We start from the raw sequence: 20,040 nt of genomic DNA, 5'->3' as shown, positions 1-20,040 counted from the left end.
CTGAATTGTCTGGAATGCAACACAAGTCATAAGAATCTGATGACATCATGTAATTCCCTTCACTCGACTTCCGCCTGACTGAATGTCTAATCAGACGGGGTTATTGGAAAAATGTGTGGGTGTGCAGGGCCTTTAAAGTCAAGGTAAAGCTTTCATCATGCTACACAAATGGCACACCTCTTGGCAGTAAACTTTAGCATTGGATGTATATGACACACTTCAGAAATTAATTACCAGAGTGGACTTAATTACTGTTACTTTACGTATTTCTATGTCTAAGCATTTACATTTAATGATATGTAAGATACACTGCTCAAAAAAATAAAGGGAACACTTAAACAACACAATGTAACTCCATGTCAATCACACTCCTGTGAAATCAAACTGTCCAAAGCAACACTGATTGACAATCAATTTCATATGCTGTTGTGCAAATGGAATAGACAACAGGTGGAAATTATAGGCAATTAGCAAGACACCCCCAATAAAGGAGTGGTTCTGCAGTTGGTGACCACAGACCACTTCTCAGTTCCTATGCTTCCTGGCTGATGTTTTGGTCACTTTTGAATGCTGGTGGTGCTCTCACTCTAGTGGTAGCATGAGACGGAGTCTACAACCCTGAGTGGCTCAGGTATTGCAGCTCATCCAGGATGGCACATCAATGCGAGCTGTGGTAAGAAGGTTTGCCGTGTCTGTCAGCGTAGTGTCCAGAGCATGGAGGCGCTAACAGGAGACAGGCCAGTACATCAGGAGACGTGGAGGAGGCCGTAGGAGGGCAACAACCCAGCAGCAGATACCTCTGCCTTTGAGCAAGGAGGAGCAGTAGGAGCACTGCAAGAGCCCTGCAAAATGACCACAAATGTGCATGTGTCTGCTCAAACGGTCAGAAACAGACTCCACGAGGGTGGTACAAGGGCCCGACGTCCACAGGTGGGGGTTGTGCTTACAGCCCAACACCGTGCAGGACGTTTGGCATTTGCCACAGAACACCAACATTGGCAAATTTGCCACTGGCGCCCTGTGCTCTTCACAGATGAAAGCAAGTTCACACTGAGCACATGTGACAGACGTGACAGAGACGTTCTGGCCGGTGGGTCAGTAATAGTGTGGGATGGCATTTCTTTGGGGGGCCGCACAGCCCTCCATGTGCTCGCCAGAGGTAGCCTGACTGCCATTAGGTACCGAGATGAGATCCTCAGACCCCTTGTGAGACCATATGCTGGTGCGGTTGGCCCTGGGTTCCTCCTAATGCAAGACAATGCTAGACCTCATGTGGCTGGAGTGTGTCAGCAGTTCCTGCAAGAGGAAGGCATTGATGCTATGGACTGGTCCGCCCGTTCCCCAGACCTGAATCCAATTGAGCTCATCTGGGACATCATGTCTTGCTCCATCCACCAACGCCACGTTGCACCACAGACTGTCCAGGAGTTGGCGGGTGCTTTAGTCCAGGTCTGGGAGGAGATCCCTCAGGAGACCATCCGCCACCTCATCAGGAGCATGCCCAGGCATTGTAGGGAGGTCATACAGGCACGTGGAGGCCACAGACACTACTGAGCCTCATTTTGACTTGTTTTAAGGACATTACATCAAAGTCGGATCGGCCTGTAGTGTGGTTTTCCACTTTGATTTTGAGTGTGACTCCAAAGCCAGACCTCCATGGGTTGATAAATTTGATTTCCATTGATAATTTTTGTGTGATTTTGTTGTCAACAAATTGAACTATGTAAAGGAAGGAGTATTTAATGAGATTATTTCATTCATTCAGATCTAGGATGTGTTATTTTAGTGCTCCCTTTATTTTTTTTAGCAGTGTATATAAATCAAAACTGCTATTGTTGCTGTTAGATAAGCACTAAACATAAACACTTCTAGGGATGGGCTTAAGATTAAATTTAATAAAAACATCTTGATCTGCTAAGGTTTACAATACAACCATTTTGGTTCACCTCATTAAACAGGAGTTAAATTGATTGGTTTGATTTGTATGCAATAAAAAGATGAATGCAGCCATTTTCAGTGATTCACAAAGCAAAGGAGCCATCCTAAATACTTTGCGAGCCAGTATCAGTAAATTTGAAGTTGCAGAGAAATATGCTTTACTCAAACTGTTTACTCATGGTCCCTCAGAATGAATGTTTTCTATAACTCAAGACCTTGATAAACTGTAAATCCATCATATTACGTGTCTTATGTTACTGTAACAGTAGCTAGTAGGTGACGTTTTAGTTCAACTGGGTTGAAAAATTATAGATGTAGACAGGCACCCTTTTATTGGCCAAAAGGGTTCTCTGATCTGAGAATGCTCAACATTATATATATTTGAGAGAAAATATTTTAAAGGTGTACCATATTCACTGCACTAACTGTAGCAAAAACCTGAGCAAAGGGGTTTGTTCATTTTTGATTGCGTAATTTATCCTTCATTATGCCACGCCCCGAATACACAGCTGGCCAATCACAGAAAAGTCTAGGACTCTCTAACTGAGGTTTGACAAATTCATGGCTGCACTCCATTGTCTCTAATGCAAAAGGCATCTTTTTCTAGTTGTTTTTTTTTTGCTGTATTTTTCCAAGATATGGTGAAACACTGTTCCTGGCGCACTTGTAATAGTTACAGTCGCAGAGGTTGAAAGGAGAAGTACTATTTATTCCCTTTCTAACACCTAAAACAAAAAAGTGTAGGCTGTGGATTGTTCCTAATGTAATGTTAGTTAGCTAACGCTAGCTAACTTAATTCTGAATGTAACGTTATAGCCTTATAGTCAGGTAATGTGGTGGTTCACTTTTATTCTGTAATCCGTAGGATTTAGCTTCTGTCTTTATTTTTTTCACATCAGTTTGACAGCCTGAATACAAGTTTCTAAAACACAATGCAACTGCAAAACTGTCTGCTTCTTTCTGCGGCCACTTTTTCCAAAACTTAGGCAATATTTCTCCAGCATCTGAGACCATGGTTCTCTGCCGGAAAATGGTGGATTGGTGGGAGTGAGTTGCTGCCCCAAGTGCAGGAGTTTAAGTATCTCGGGATCTTGATCCAGAATAACGGCAAAATGAAACGCCAGATGGACAGGCGGTCTTGGGATCCCCCAGGAGAAGCTAGACTGAGTTGGAAGCAAAACCAGACAGACAGAGAGAGGGAGGCCTCTGTCCCTCTCTCCCACCCACTAGTACAGCCATTCTCGTTTACAACATGGTTACATCCTGCATTGATTATTGTAATTCTTTTCTCTTTGTTCTTCCACTGAAATTCATACATACACTTCAACTGTGTCAGAACTCTGCTGCTCTTATCATCAGCAGAACCTCTTCTATAAATCATTTCAGTCCTGTCTCTCAGCAGCTTCATTGTCTTCCAGTTAAATACTGCATCGATTTCAACATTCTGCTTCTTGCCTTAAAGTCCATTCACAACCTCATTGACCTCCTTCATATCAACACACCCATCCGTACTCTTATGTCTTCTTCTTCTATTCACTTCACACACTTGCAGGGACTGAATACATACTTATTAACTACACTTCTAATGTTAAGATCACATGTTTAAAATTTTGTAGCTCTGTGTGTGTGTGTGCTCCTCTCTGCCTGGCTGCCCAGGGTCAACAAAAGGACAGGTGTGTGCATTAGCAGAAGTGTGTGTGTATGCCAGCTAGTTCAAGTTCAACTTTAAGGTTATCTATGTAGCACATTTAAAAACAACCCTAGTTGACCAAAGTGCTTTCTAGGAGAGAGGGAGCACTGACAGACAACTCATCTCTCTCTGCAAGGTGAGGCCGCAAGGACGGTGAGGTGATGCACAGCGATGCTGGGAGCTTTGCATACATTCTTGAGACAGTTTCTTACAACAGGTGTACTGCCATATGGCATCTGTCTCCATTAAGATTGATTCATGATGATGCAATAAACTTATTTTCAAATATCCTCTGATCTGACTTGGTCCTCAGTTTTTGGTCTTTCATTTTGACCACAGTATTTTTTGTCATAATCCTGTCCTGAGTGCTGTGTTTTCAGGTTTTTATTCTGAGGGTTTGGTTTTGTATCTGCTATTTAGTTGGTTTTGTTTCCATGTCTTTGTTCTTAGTCCTGTACTTTAGTTCATGTCTTTAGTGTTTACTCCTGGTCTTGTGTTCTCTGTTTAGCTCTGTGTATTCCCTTGTTCATTTACTGGTTCTGTTCAGCTCTCTTTGTACCGGTCTGTCATGTGTTATAGATTGTTTCCTGCATCTCAGCCCTGTGTCTTAGCTCCTAGTTTTGTGTCTTAGTGTTTTTATTCTGGTCTGTGTTCTGTCTGTGTGGGTTACTTGGCCCCATATCTGCCTGTCAAGTATTCCATCTGTTTCCCCCAGTTATCACTCTGTCTGGCTGCCTCTTTGTTCCCCTTTGCTGTCTCTGCCTGCCTGCCTCTCTCTGTCTTCCCTGCTATGTCTCTGCCTGCCTCGTTAGTCTCATGTCTGTCACCTGTGTAGCTCCCGCCCTGCTCGTTAGTCCCTGTGTATATATACCTGGTGTTTCTGTCTTGTCCTTGTTGGCGCATTACCTCCTGTTACCTTGTATACCTTGTGCTACTGTGCATTGTCTGCTTGTCTGTCTCGTTTTGCTTGTTCTCTGTCAGTTTTTGGATTTACACTCGTTCTGGATTATTCTGTTTGATCACCTTTGTTATCTAGAACTGTGTTATTTTTCAGCCACTCCGTTTGCAAGTGAGCTCGCCTTTTGTTTGTTTATTAAAACCCCTTGAACTACATGCACTATCCGTGTCCTAAAACCTGCTCGCCACGACAAACCGTGACAGTTTTTTCTCCAACACATTTCACTTACACCATGAAACATAAAAATGTCTTGGACCTATGAGTGATAACCTGATTTCAGTAATTTCCACGTAAATGAAAATCAAATCAATGGAAATAATTTATTTTTCTTTTCTTTATTTGATAGCAACAGTGCAGAGATGGCAGGAAATGAGGGGAGACAGATGAGAATTACATGTAACGAAGTTTACTAGACAGATGTGAACCAGGTCATGGTCTGCTACCAGGGGACCCTGCAATGTCAATGTCAAGTATGCACATTTGCATGACAGGACTATGTAAGCATCACTGTGACAGCAGTGACGCTGGATAAATGGAAAGATTATGACTAAAAGACATGTTGAGCATTAATAAAACAATGTGCATTAAATACATTTGAAATAAATCAAAATGTCAATGACATATTAGCACTGTTGCCGTTCAGTAAGAAGGTCCTGGGACAGATGGGACTCGCTTGCATGTGTTCCATGTGGGTTTCCTCTCCCAGTTCAAAGATATTAAGGTTAGGGGAATTGGAGAAGTTTCCAATAGATATGTGAGTATGTAGTTGTCTGTATGTGTTTGTCCTGTGATTGACTGGAGATCCACCCACTGTGATCTTCTCCTCTGGCACAATGTGAGCTGGGACAGGCTGCAGCTTTTTTGGGATCCAGCACAGGGTAAGAAATGGATGGGAAATTTCAACCACACATTCAAGATCATGTCAGTATATCTATTTAAATTGAACTAACTAAATGTATCATTCCGTACAAACTGATGACAAACAGACCTGTTAACTCACTAATCCAACCCAAAAGCCTTCACAGCAGCATAGACCCTCTCTGTCTTTGCTGCTTTTGCATCCTTTATTGCACCGTCAGCTTTCATCATGCAGAAGAAGACAGCAGAATAAACCCTTGTGCCCTTATCTCTCTGAGAAAATAGAGAATAAATGAGATGACAAAGTTAAAAAAGCTTCATAACTGGTTTATTAAGATGAATCCCATCTTTAAATTCCTTACCTGTTGACTTTTGTGACCACCACAGTTTTTTTGCAGGTCAACAACAGCTGCATTAAGAAATGGTAAATACATAGATAAAAATAAAAAAGGATGCAGTAGTTAAACTTAGTTTTAATTTTATAAATAACTATGAGTAACTTTTATTACCGTTTGAACAACCACTCTTGATTGTTTTGATGATGTAAATCAAAAAGACAATAACAATCAGACTTATAGCCAAAGCTGCACACAACAGAAACAGAACTGTTTTGGCCTTCTGCAAATCCCACATGATGAGTGCTGAAACAACATGAAAAGGTGAAAATAATGAAAGTTACCTATTATGAAAGTTACTTATTATTTTGATAATGTGACAATGCATAAGGAACAAATGTGTTGGTTTACTTTTATCTAGTAGTAAACTCCAGTATTGCTTAGTTTCGCTTAGTTTTATAATTATACAGGAGAAAGGCTCCAGGATCTTGTTTTTCTTGTCGGTCTCATTTAACACATCAAACTCAAAGGCAAAAATTCTTCCCAAGAATTCAGGCAAGTTTTCAGAAATAAGCCTGAACCAAAAAATATGATCTTGATGGATTTTACCAGATTAAAATGTATGATTATTAATGATATATATATATACAAACGTTCTGCTTTTACCTTCAGTGTCCAGTTTTGTTCCATTTCCAAATAATATCTCTCCACATGTGGCCACAGCACAGTAATACGTCCCAGTATCAGAGGAGCTGATGTTTTTAGAGAAGTTGTAGACACATTTCTGAGGAGATCGAGCCTCAGGACTCTTCTCACATTCATCACCACTGTTTCTATGAGTGTAAATGATACTGGGATGAGACTCTGATCCGACTTTGAACCAGCACACACTGTGTTCTTGACATGTTTTGTTCTCAGAGTGAGAGAGGACTGAACACTGCAGAGTCTCTGAGTCTCCTGGATGGACTGGATCAGATGGAGGGACTTGAATGATGGCAGTGATATCAGGTTCTGGTCCTGGGAAATATAAACGTGAACACGAACATGCTTTACTTACTTTCATGAAAATATATACATAAACACTTTTATATAAATTATGGAAACTTGACCTATCTTTATTCATACATGTATGAAAATAAACTATAAAACCTGCACTCATACAGGATGTTTACCTTTAATTCTTAGAAAGGTTGCTTTCACAAATGTCATGTCAAGTCCGTTTACTTTTATACAGTAGTAAACTCCAGTATCGCTTAGGCTTGTTTTAGTAATATGGAGAAGAAAGGTTCCAGGCTCTTGTTTTGCTGTTATACGAGGAGTCTCATTAACACCATCATAATCAAAGGAAAATGTTCCTCCCAAGAATTCAGGAAAGTTTCCAGAAACAAGTCTGAACCAAAATAAGGTTGCTTTGTGCTCAGATTTCTGGCGGGTACACGTCAAAATTACATCTTCTCCAACACCAACAGCCTTTATCACAAAGTTCTGATCGTCTCTGCATCCTAAAAATGCAAATAAATACAGCAGAGATTGACAACAGATGTAGATTCATATATGCCCTGTGCTAAACTGATGCAAGAAGATGACAATATACTTCAAATAGATATGGAAAATATGACTTTATATACTTACGCCCAACTGTAAACATCAGCAGCGAATAAAGTACGATCAGCATTTTCTGGTTAATCGACTTGTGATTGCTGTTAAATTAGATGGTATTAGAGGATGATTTGCCTTAATGTAATCATATCAAGTGGGAGGGAACAATTTCAGGGCAATCTGATTGGCCTCTCATTATGTTGGCATGTCACTGTTCTACCACAGTGGAAATAATTTCAACTATGTTTCCAACCTAGACACATGAAACAACACCAACATCAAGCTTTTGTTTCATGGTGGGGTTACAGTATACAACTGACACTGAAACTGAAAGAGATGATTTGATCTTGATGTGAACTACAGTGATCCAGAACAATGTGGTTAATTTTTCTTTATATTTTCAAAATATGTGGAAGGACTTGATACTCATTATTATGGTCCCGCTGTTCAGGACACATGGATACATTACATCACCGTAACTGACATGTCATTTCATCTTGTGAGGATCATGAATTAAGAGAATTTCCCTTAACAGAAGACAGGAAGACAATATGACACAGCACGTTTATGTGTTGTACATCGTGTTACTATTGTGCTACCGTATATTCAATTCAATTTATTTATATAGCGCCAAATCACAACAACAGTTATCTCACAGCACTTTTCATAAAAGAGCAGGTCTAGACCGTACTCTGTGATGTTATTTACAGAAGCCCAACAGTTCCCACCAAGAGCAAGCACTAGGCGACAGAGGCAAGGAAAAACTTCCTTTTAAGAGGCAGAAACCTCGAGCAGAACCATGGCTCAGGGTGGGCGGCCATCTGCCTCGACCGGTTGGGGTGAAGGAGAGAGAGGGAGAGAGAGAGAGATGTAAGGAGAGAGAGAGGAGAGGGAGGCAGCCTACACAATATACACACAGAGGTACAGACAGTAAAGGTGGTGTTGCTATAGACTAAATGAAGATAGGAGGAAGATATTTATAGTAGTGTTAATGGTAACAGTCGTAATGTTAATGATTATAATAACAATAATAACAATAAGACTAGCAACAATAGTCGTTGTAGCAGAGGGTGTCGAGCAGGAACACGGGGGCAGCAGGTGACCCGCAGCCACAGATCCAGACTCCACAGCTCCAGAGCCAGAAACACCTGCAGGAAGTGATAGGAGGAGAGAGGAGAGGGACGAGAAAGCACAAGACTACCGGAAAGGGGAGAAGTTGTGTTAGTAACATGCAATAATGGGCTGAGGTTGCATACACAGGGAGAGAAAGTAGAGGAGAGAGGAGCCCAGCATAACTAAGGGATGGTTCAGGACTCACCTGAGCCAGCCCTAACTATAAGCTTTATCAAAGAGGAAAGTCTTAAGCCTACTCTTAAATGTGGAGATGGTGTCTGCCTCCTGAACCCAAACTGGAACCTGGTTCCACAGGAGAAGAGCTTGATAGCTGAACGCTCTGGCTCCTAGTCTACTTTTGGAGACTCTAGGAACCACAAGTAACCCTGCGTTCTGGGAGTGCAGTGCTCTGGTGGGGTAGTAAGGTACTATGAGCTCTTTAAGATAAGATGGTGCCTGACCATTAAGAGCTTTGTAGGTGAGAAGAATGATTTTAAATTCTATTCTGGATTTTACTGGAAGCCAATGCAGAGAAGCTAAAACAGAAGAAATATGATCTCTTTTCCTGGTTCCTGCCAGAACACGTGCTGCAGCATTCTGAATCACCTGAAGAGTCTTAATGGACTTTTTCGAGCAGCCTGATGATAAAGAATTGCAGTAATCCAGCCTAGAAGTAACAAATGCATGGACTAGTTTTTCTGCATCATTTTTAGACAGGATACTCCTGATTTTCGCAATATTATGTAGGTGAAAAAAGGCGGTCCTTGAAATTTGCTTAATGTGAGACTTAAACGACATGTCCTGATCAAAGATAACGCCAAGATTCCTCACAGTGGTGCTGGAGGCCAGGGCGATGCCATCAAGGGAAACTATATCTGTAGATAATGCATCATGGAGGTGCTTGGGCCCTAGAACAATAACTTCAGTTTTATCTGAGTTTAACAATAGAAAATTACAGGTCATCCAGGTTTTAACATCCTCATTACCGCCAACATGAATAACAATCTTACTGTATTTAAGTTTATCCTTAGCCAGCAGTTTCAAATAAGACTCAATGTCGCCCGCTCTGGCCCCAGGGATGCACTTAACTTAACTTCATGTTTCACAAAATGGAGCTGCCAATCATCAGAGTTGGTTTCTCAGCGGGTGTGTCGCTGAGTGGGGAAAATCTGTTAGAGACGTGAACAGGTTGGTGATGACCCATGGGCTTTGAATGCTTACGACTATTCCTCCTTCGGACAGTCACACAGCCACCCCTTCCTGGCTGCACAGGGGATCCCGGGGGACGGTTACCACAGGCTAACTCAGGCCGTTCCGCACCGACTACCGGGGACTGGCTAGCTACAGTAGCTAAAGACTGATCTACCAAGGTGCGGAGCCGGACTTCTAAATCACTGAGCCTCGCCTCCATGTCTAAAAATAAACTACACTTATTACACGTACCATTACTGCTAAAGGAAGCAGAGGAGTAACTGAACATCTGACACACCGAGCAGGAGAAAGTAGGAGAGAGAAAGGGAGAAGGAGAAGCCATCGCTAGCTGCTAAGCTAAAGTACTGTAGCGTCAGCTACCAAAACTTTAGAACAACTATGAGATTGAACAGCAGTCACTAAAAGATGGAAAGAACTGTGAGTGCTTAGGCAAAATTACTGTAAGAATAAGTGTTTAGCGGACAGTTGGCCGCTGTAATCTAACAAATGTAACTGGTATTTAGCGAGAGCAGCACAACACGGTACCAACACACAAGCACCGGAAATGGAAATGAGTCAACACGCTTACCGCAGTACGTCAGCAACGTCAGGTAATTTTTCATGCAAAGCGTAAATGACACTGGGATGAGATTCATCTCATCTGACTCTGAACCAGTACACACTGTGGTCTCCTGGACATGTTTTGTTCTCAGAGTCAGAGAAGACTGAACACTGCAGAGTCACTGAGTTTTCTGGGCAAACTGGATCAGATGGAGGGACTTGAATGATGGCAGTAATATCTGGTTCAATACAAACATAAACATAAACATTACTCACTTTGATGTAAATAAAAGTAGTTAAATATGAATTTATATACATAAATTATGAAAAATAAATTATGAAAACATGTACTATCTTAATGTAAACATGTAGGAAAATTTAAAAATAAATAAAATTAAAAAATGCACTTGACATATTCTCCCACTTCTGTTCTTTTTTCTCACCTGTTAGTGCCATACAACATTCACCTTCATTATTCACCTTCATTATTCTTAGCAGTAAATCAGGTTTCATGAAATCATGTAAATTACCTTCACCCAACTTCCACCTGACAAAAGGTCTCAGACACGGTAACTGAAAACACCTGTGTGGGTGTGCAGGACATTTAAAATCAAAGTCAAGTTTTTCACCATGCTACGCAGCACTGAACAATACTGTTGTAAATGACACACTGCAGAAATCCACGTAATTCCTTGAGAGGCTGGACTTACTTAACTACTTTGCATATTTCTATGTTCAAGAATTTACATTTAATGGTTGTAGGATTTAAACATCAGAACTGCCATTGTTGCTTTTCCAGTTTCAGGGAAATAATACTTCCCAAAGAATACAGAGTCAAAGATATGATGAACTAAATTTTTATACGTGGCCATGGAGAGAAAGATCATGAGTCTCTCCCGACATGTGGTCTGCCTCTGCTTAAATACACTCCAGTACAAACACAAACAACAAATGGTAGACTACAAAACAAATGAATACAAATATTCAATACCCCTATCGTCTCATCCATTGGTCTGTGTTAAAATCTCATCTACATGCCAGTAGACGTTTATTGTAAAATGCTTTGATTAGTCTGTGACCAAGACTCTCAGAGTTAGATATGAGTCCTAAGAATATACAACCTAAAATTTATTTCTCTCACCAGTAGCTGTAACAGGGATTGAACTGATCTGTTTGATTTGTATGTATTAAAAAAAGGATGTCTGCAATTTGCAGTGATTCACAAAGACAGAGGAGCCATCTTAAATACTGTGCAAGTCAGCCAAATCAATCTGCTCAATTATGACCTGCCCACACTGCCTGTCAGTCACATCAGCAGGAAGAGCACAGCGAGTGGGGGAGGGCTGTTAAACCACCCATCCTCTGTACTTGCTTGACTTCTTTTCAGTGGGCTGGTGAAAGGCATCCGTAGAGCCTCACTCTCACGGTAACACAGGAACACATTCATGTGTGATTGTGCGTATTTTATCTTACGGAGGGAACCAATGTGAACCTGGGAGAAAAACACATAAAATAACCCAGCGATAAACAAGGCGATGAACATGAAACAATCCTGGCCCACCATACTGTATGTACAGTGGTGTAACTTTATATATAATTGGTTTTGTCAGGTGCAGACAAGGACACAAGGTCCCTTATTTTGTGGCAGGTTGCCAACACCTCCCTGTTCACGGGATGGCGAAATACTGTGGTGACTGGTTACGAGTAAGTGAATCATATCATATGTAACTGTTGTAGGTTTCATAAGAAACTGTTTCATACTGGTACTACACATTTATGTTACAGCATGCAGTGTCATTGCATTGTTCTGATCAAGTTGTATTTCAACCTGGACATACATTTCTGGTCGAGGCCTGGAGGGGAGGGTAACCCCAGGCTTCATTAAGAAAAAGTGGGAGAACCTCAAACAAAATACAAGGTTGGTTAACTGTCTTTTCACACCTGTACCTGTGAGGTTAAATAGTCATCCCTGAGGATGTGAAAAGTTTGAGTTGATGAAGAGGGAACTTACAAATATGTCAGTCTAATACTGCAGCGGTCACCGCCAATAATGAATTAGCACCACTGTTGAAATTTCAGTTTATTGTTTATGATAACCCTTGCTGCTATTTATATTAAGCACATAACCACAGCTGCTGACATTACAAATTTTTTATCTGATTTAGAGGGCTTCTCTGCTTTAGTTTTGTTTTTTGCTGTTTTTTCTCCACAGGAACTGAAGTGCCCCAGAACTGGGGTCAGCACAGAGGGGTGTGAGGCCACTGCTGCATCTTGGAAGTGGTATGGTTTGATGGATGAGGCAACTGGGGGCAGGCCATCTGTAACACCATCTGTCCTCATTGCCTCGTCTTCCCAGAACCCCACTCTGCGGAGACCCCAGAAGGGGACACCATAACATCCACCCCAAAAAGGTGACGGCTGGATGTTCTGGATGCTCTGAGGGATCTCCAGGAGGAAGAGGCGAGTTCAGGCAGATGGAGGCAAAGGCAGGAGAGAGAGAAGAGACCATAGCCAGAGAAGCAGCTGAGAGAGAGGAGTGAAGACACCGTGAGGCAGTGGAGAAGGAGGAGAGTTTTTTTTAGAGAGATGAGGGAAAGAGGAGAGGAGAGATAGGGAGACTGCTATTAGGGCAGAGCGCTTCCTGGCAGTGGCAGTCTTGGAAAAATTGCTGAACAAATTGCTCATGATCTGCCTTTCGTTATTGTTTTTCTAGATCTTTAGTTAATCACAAATGTTTACACATGGTAAGGTAAGGTTATTCGTGTAACACATTCCAACAACAAGGCACTTCCAAGGGCTTGATGTAAAACATTAGATGTGAAAATACATGAAAGAACATTTAAATACAAGAAGAATGTATAAAAGAACATTTTGAATGAATTGTAGCTTAACAACTACAGCAATACTGTGAATGTTCAATCAGCATTAACGGGCATAATTATGACAATAATCATGACATAACACAGCATTGCCATCCTGTGCCTGTCCTCTGCTCCACAGATGGCGTCTGGAGGTGCTGGTTCTGGGTTGTCTCCTGCTGCTCCCTCCACATCAACATCATCTGGCTCCAAGAGGTCCCCATTGCTGAGACAGATGTGGTGCAGGACAGTGCAGCAGGCGATGACCTCCAGGACATATATGACATCCACCTCCAGAGGTGCTTAGCTTTAACACCATTGAGTCATGCACTGACCCAGGGATACCAATAAAAACATCCATGAACTTGGCTTTCTGGTCACAGACAGCCTGAAATTGAACAGAATAGAATAATTTTCTATTCAGGTAACAGGCTGTGTCCTCTGTTGGTGGCTTCACACAGACGTGGCAGCCATCAACGCTGCCAACTACCTGTCTGAAAACTGCCAACCCAGCCAAACGTGCAAAACCTGCACAGAGGTGAGGCAAATCTTCCTGAGAAGGAAAGTGGATGACCTGAGGAAGGATACAGAGGACTTTCGGACTAGTCTTGTGCACTGTGGCTCGGGGCATTTTAAAGGCTCTGGACAAAACACTGGGGCTGGTGATGGTGCAATGAATAAGTAAAAAGCATATAACATAAATATCTTCAATAAAATTCTATTCAGTTTATTTCAACGAGTGTTTCAGTATGTATTCTCCTTTATATTGAACTTTTAATGACAAAAAATACATTGGTATATACATGAATATAAGTCTCTAAATATATATATATATTATTTATATTGGGCCAGAACAGAATTTTTTCATATCTATTCTGTTGTCTCTGCTTTTATTTATATTTTCATTGTATGTTGATGTAAAAAAACCACTTAAAATAGACAATTATGACTTACAGTTTTTTTCAATTGCTAACCTGCGTTGGTCAAAACTGAAGTCACATTGTCAAAACTCATAAGACAGTCAGCGCAACAGAAGTGTATGTGGACCAAACTGTGAATCATTTTTCATTGATTTCACACAAAATGCATTCAATGACCCCTTTCTCCAAAATTCATGAACTCTTTTCTCATTACTACTTCACCACCTGCTAAGCACTGTATATCTGCAGCACATTTTTCAAATGCTAGCACACTATGTCCAAAACTGTTAAAAACAAATTCAAAACAGATTGATGGTAAATGTACTGCATTTCTGCAGTGACCAGATTGAAATAGAAATAAAAATTTAAGTAGAAAATCTTAGAAGGCAGGCAATATCACTTTTGGAAATGTGAATTTGGTCAGCACAATTGCCAGAGTCCTGGAGAAACATAAAATAAGGACGAAGCAGTTGTACACTGTACCATTCGAGAGAAACTGTGAATGTGTGAAAGAACTCCGTCATCAATATGTCCAGGTAAGATGTCTGTTCAATAATCAATCAGGGAACATGCACAGTTATGCATAATGTGAAGTCCTGTAAAACTGTGTATTTACAATATTTTAGAGAGTAATGGAGCTGGAAACCAGGGAACTGCACATACATTCATCTTTGTGGATGAAGCTGGATTCAACCTGGCAAAAACATGCAGTTGCACATGAAGAAATGTGATTGGACAGACAGCAACCGTGGATGTCCCAGGGCAGAGAGGAGCTAACATCACGATGTGTGCAGCACTGTCCAATTATGGTTTGTTGTTACACAAAGCACTCATTGGCCCCTACAACAAGGAGAGGCTCATGTCTTTCCTGGATGACCTGCATAATCGCCTTGCACCAGCGGAGGAGAGGAGCAAGAAACTCCCCTATCTTTGTTGTTGTGTGGGATAATGTGGAATTCCACCACTCTGCTGCAGTTACAGACTGGTTCCCTGCACATCCCAGGATGTCAGTACTCTTCCTGCCTCCATACTCCCCCTTCCGAAACCCCATAGAGGAGTTTTTCTCTGTATGGAGTTGGAAGGTGAATGACCACCATCCACATGACCAGATGACCTTACTGGATGCCATGAATGCGGGAAGTGGAAGGCACTTCTCCTGAAGACTGCCAGGGTTGGTTTAGAAATTCCAGAAGATACTTTCCAAGATACATCGCCAGGGAAGACATAAGATGTGATGTTGATGAGAACTTGTGGGCAAATGCAGCAGAGAGGGAGGACTAGCACCCTCAAGTACTGTACATGATGAGTTTTTGAGGTGTTTCTTATTTGTATTACTGTTTGCAGCCCTGGAATTTCAGAAATTTGTGGGGGGGGGGGTTGTTTCAATTTACAGTAACATTTTTCACAGTTAACAATACTATCGACAGATATGGATGCATTCTTGTTACATATACTTTAGTACCGTGTGAAAATAAGTTATTGTTATTGTATAATGAAAACCTAATTTATTTGCTCATGCATCAAAGATAAAAGTTCTTCATTTATGTAATGCTCCCTGTTTTTAGTGTTTTGTAGGTCAGTGTGTTATGAGTGAGACTGTATGCTTTCTAAATGAGAATTGTTGCCAGTGTTTTGGTTGAACGAGTCTATTTTGAGACTTGTACGAAGTGTTTTGGTGGTTTGAGTGACTCATGGAGGTCAGATTAACTGTTTGGCCACGATGCATGTTTGTAATGCAGACTGTGTGAAGAGTTTTGAAAAAGTGGCTCTTGTGACCATTGCATCTTAGCAATTGAAAAAAACTGTAACGTAATGGTTGATATTACATTTACTTTAAAGCTGTTATTTGTGCTTTTTTATGTAATTATCAGTATGGCTAGAGCACATAAAATTACAACTTTAGTTGAGGGTTTATTAGGTAACTTTGAAGTAAGGGTAACATTAATGCTCCACTGCAATAGTGTAGTCAATGGACTCTATAAATCACAAAACCAATGTGTAAATTAACATACCAGTATGTTTTCAGCCAATAGTAGGATCCTTTGTTGGCGAAAATGATGCCTAACTTTCCATGTCGCATGAAACAGGGAGCATACACAAGTAAGTCAAAGTAAAATGTTCATTTTTATTAAGGTTTATTCACAACAATGTAGCCGTAAGCCAGTAGATATTTTGGCAGGCACACATCGCTAGTTAAATGTTGGAGGTAATGATCTGTCCGACCGAAATAAAAGCAGCAGCAGAAGAAGCGGTCAGCTCTTGCGATCGTCACTTCCAGTTTGTGCACACTATGCAAGTAAAGACAGAGTGTACGAAGTGTACTACTGGAAGTATGCGAATTGAGACACAGTGTCTGGCTTGCTTGACAAACACCTGGAAAAGCCGTGATTGGATTCCCTTGAATTTCCTCAAGGAAATGAAAATAAATGTCTGTGTGCAAAAGTGTCCTTATAATCAAAGAATAAAAAATACCCACTGGTAGTTGGAATCGATCGTACAACCTTCCAAACAGGAGTCCCGCACATTACTAACTGAGCTATACATGCCCACAAATATACAAAGATTTGAAATAAATGTAATGGTGAATGTGGATGTGAGTTGTTGTCTGTCTATGTGTGGCCCTGCGTTGGACTGGCGACCTGTCCAGGGTGTACCCTGCCTTTCGCCCAATGTCAGCTGGGATAGGCTCCAGCCCCTCGCGACCCTGTACACAGGATAAGCGGTTGACGATGGATGGATGGATGGACTTTGTTCAGACCTGCAATGTAACGGCTTGAAAAAAATTTGGTCCGATGCCAGGCTAATTATCCGACCGCTGGGCTAACATGATGCCACCTTTTCAATGTTTCCTTCCCCAGTTCACTTCCTTCCCCTATTTCCCCTCCTTTATTTTTTTTTGCCTATTATGATGACATGAATAAATCCAAAATTGTAACCATTAGGGGCGTCAGTGCGTATGTGTGGCATGGCATGTATGTGTGTATGTGTGCATGTGTGTGTGTGTGTTAGAAAGGAAGAGAGACAGAACAACTGCAGCACTGTTTATGTGTATAGTTGTGTATAAACTTTAAATTATTCATTTAATGCAAATTTGTATTTTGAGGAACGAAGTAACAGATATACACACAGAACAATTTGTATTTGCATTGCATTGACAGTCTTAAAATCAGACAAAAGAGACAGAAAAGAAACCTTCCTCACCCCTCTTTCACTTTCAAGTTAAATCTTTCAAAAACCCTGTTTGAGTGCTGGCATTATTTATTATACTTAGAGAAAGAATTACAGCTATGTAATGCACATTGCCATTAAAACTATAAAACGTTGGCTACCAATATCAGATGTTAAATTGATGTGAAGTATATTTCCCCACAAAGTGGATTGTTAATCCATCACATAAGGCCTGACATCAGTGTAGATTGTCTCTCCATCTGCTGCTTTTACATTGCTTCTCTCTGCTCTGCCAGTTTTCCTCTTGGTGAAGGTTGGTGCAGAATAAGCCAATGATTCCTCCTCTCTCTGAGGAAATATGTACAATACATTGAAATATGTTATGAGGTGGCAGATATTAACATTTACATATGTTTAGAGAAAAATAAGCCAATAATGTTTTCAGAGTCATCTTTTCTTTATATACCGTACCTGTTGATTGTGTTGATCTCCACTGGCTGTAGCAGCATTTGTTCGCAGAGCACTGACAGCTGTGTTATAAAACAAAAACAGAGATTTAAGATTAAAGATGCTATACGTTTACACAAATCAGTAATATAAATCATGTGAAATTAGCTTTAGCAAAATACTGTTTTAATAGGTTGATGTGTGAGAAAAATCATTTACCGTTGCAACAACCACAAGATGTTTTCTTGATGATATAAATCAGAAAGACAATAACAATCAGACTTATAGCCAAAGCTGCACACAACAGAAACATAACTTTTTTGGCCTTCTGCAAATCCCACATATTGAGTGCTGAAACAACATGAAAATAATGAAAGTTAACTATTATGAAAGTTGCCTTTTATTTTGATAATGTGACACTGCATGAGGAACAAATGTGTTGGATTACTTTTATATAGTAGTAATCTCCAGTATTGCTTAGTGTCGCTTAATTTTATAATTATACAGGAGAAATGCTCTAGGCTCTTGTTTTTCTGTAATGTCTGTCTTATTAACCACATCAAAATCAATATCAAATGTTCTTCTCTAGAATTCAGGCAAGTTTTTAGAAATAAGCCTGAACCAAAATATGATCATAATGGATTTTACCAGATAAAAATGTTATTATACCTTCAGTGTCCAGTTTTGTTCCATTTCCAAACAATATTTCCCCACATGTGGCCACAGCACAGTAATACGTCCCAGCATCAGAGGAGCTGATGTTCTTGGAGAAATTGTAGACACATTTCTGTGGATAGCGAGTCTCAGGACTTTTCTGACATTCATCACCACTGTTTCTATGAGCATAAATGACACTGGGATGAGACTCATCTGATCCGACTCTGAACCAGTACACACTGTGTTCTCCTTGGCATGTTTTGTTCTCAGAGTGAGAGAGGACTGAACACTGCAGAGTCACTGAGTCTCCTGGATGGACCGGATCAGATGGAGGCACTTGAATCACTGCAGTGACATCTGGTTCTGGTCCTGGGAAATATAAACGTGAACACGAACATGCTTTACTTACTTTCATGAAAATATATACATAACACTTTTATATAAATTATGGAAACTTGACCTATCTTTATTCATACATGTATGAAAATAAACTATAAAACCTGCACTCATACAGGATGTTTACCTTTAATTCTTAGAAATGTTCCTTTCACAAATGTTATGTCAAGTTCATCTACTTTTATACAGTAGTAAACTCCAGTGTCACTTAAGTTTGTTTTACTAATATGGAGAAGAAAGGTTCCAGGCTCTTGTTTTGCTGTAATGCGAGAAGTCTCATTAACACCATCATAATCAAAGTCAAATGTTCCTCCCAAGAATTCAGGAAAGTTTCCAGAAACAAGTCTGATCCAAAACAGAGTTGCTTGGGACAAGTTTGATTTCTGGCGGGTACACGTCAAAGTCACGTCTTCTCCAACAGTCTTTGTCACAAAGTTCTGATCATCTGTGCATCCTAAAAATAAAATAAAATAGAGCAGTGATTGACAACAGATATAGATTCATATATGTACTCTGCTAAGCTGATGCAAGAACACAAAAATATACTTCAAATATACTGTATATGGAAAAAATATGACTTTATATACTTACTCCCCACTGTAAACATCAGCAGTGAATAAAGTACGATCAGCATTTTCTGGTTAATCGACTTGTGATTGCAGTTAAATTAGACCGTATTAGAGGAAGATTTGCCTTAATGTAATCATATCAAGTGGGAGGGAACAATTTCAGAGCAATTTGATTGGCCTGTCATTATGTTGGCATGTCACTGCTCTACCACAGTGGAAATAATTTCTTTCCAACCTAGACACATGAAACAACACCAACATCAAGCTTTTGTTTCATGGTGTGTTTTATACAACTGACAATGAAACACAAGAGGTGTAATCCAAAACAATCTGGTTCATTTTTCTTTATATTAAAAAAATATGTGGAAGGACTTTTCTGGTGATGCTTATTACTATGGTCCTGCTGTTCAGGACACACGCATACAGTATATTACCCTAAATGACATGTCATTTTATCTTGAGAATTTCCCTTAACAGAAGACAGGAAGACAATATGACACAGTACAGCACATTTTTCTGTTTTTGGCGTTTACTGTTGCGACATATTTGTTGGGGTAGTACCCTGGTTTCCATAAAACCTAAAATAGATAGCATGTGATATGTTTTTAGTGATTCATGGGTCATAATTTACTACTAGAATTCAGGAAAGTTTCCAGAAACAAGTCTGATCCAAAACAGAGTTGCTTGGGACAAGTTTGATTTCTGGCGGGTACACGTCAAAGTCACGTCTTCTCCAACAGTCTTTGTCACAAAGTTCTGATCATCTGTGCATCCTAAAAATA

The 20,040-nt window shown here is 40.4% G+C and overlaps 1 protein-coding gene and 1 long non-coding RNA gene across 2 annotated transcripts; both read right to left on the bottom strand.

Annotated features, from left to right (window-relative positions):
* Nucleotides 1-4,955: 4,955 nt before the first annotated feature.
* On the bottom strand, nucleotides 4,956-6,092 carry LOC119888207. The gene is made up of 4 exons (XR_005441866.1): nucleotides 5,954-6,092; nucleotides 5,807-5,853; nucleotides 5,575-5,717; nucleotides 4,956-5,442 (listed from the first exon to the last, which is right to left on the bottom strand). It is a non-coding gene; the product is annotated as an uncharacterized LOC119888207 (long non-coding RNA).
* Nucleotides 6,093-17,078: 10,986 nt separating this feature from the next.
* Nucleotides 17,079-19,342, bottom strand: LOC119888206 (signal-regulatory protein beta-2-like). Its single transcript, XM_038698682.1, has 6 exons — nucleotides 19,281-19,342; nucleotides 18,817-19,143; nucleotides 18,306-18,662; nucleotides 17,856-17,987; nucleotides 17,661-17,719; nucleotides 17,079-17,537 (listed from the first exon to the last, which is right to left on the bottom strand). The coding sequence occupies exons 1-6, from the start codon at nucleotides 19,321-19,323 to the stop codon at nucleotides 17,403-17,405; spliced, it is 1,053 nt and encodes a 350-aa protein (XP_038554610.1). The 5' UTR covers nucleotides 19,324-19,342; the 3' UTR covers nucleotides 17,079-17,402.
* Between the last annotated feature and the right edge of the window lie 698 nt (nucleotides 19,343-20,040).

Source organism: Micropterus salmoides, unplaced genomic scaffold (genome assembly GCF_014851395.1).
Source record: "Micropterus salmoides isolate LMB-PRFRI ecotype aquatic unplaced genomic scaffold, ASM1485139v1 Ms_hic_scaffold_5, whole genome shotgun sequence".
NCBI lineage: Eukaryota > Metazoa > Chordata > Actinopteri > Centrarchiformes > Centrarchidae > Micropterus > Micropterus salmoides.
Note: the sequence above shows the minus strand (reverse complement) of the source record. Positions and strands in the feature narration are given on the sequence as shown.

Excerpts from the sequence above, each read along its gene's own strand:
- LOC119888206 (XM_038698682.1), bottom strand. The coding sequence starts at position 19,323 with ATGCTGATCGTACTTTATTCACTGCTGATGTTTACAGTGGGGA. Across the intron at positions 19,144-19,280 it reads GCTGATGTTTACAGTGGGGA|GATGCACAGATGATCAGAAC; the intron begins GTAAGTATATAA and ends TTTTATTTTTAG. Across the intron at positions 18,663-18,816 it reads AACATTTCTAAGAATTAAAG|GACCAGAACCAGATGTCACT; the intron begins GTAAACATCCTG and ends TATATTTCCCAG.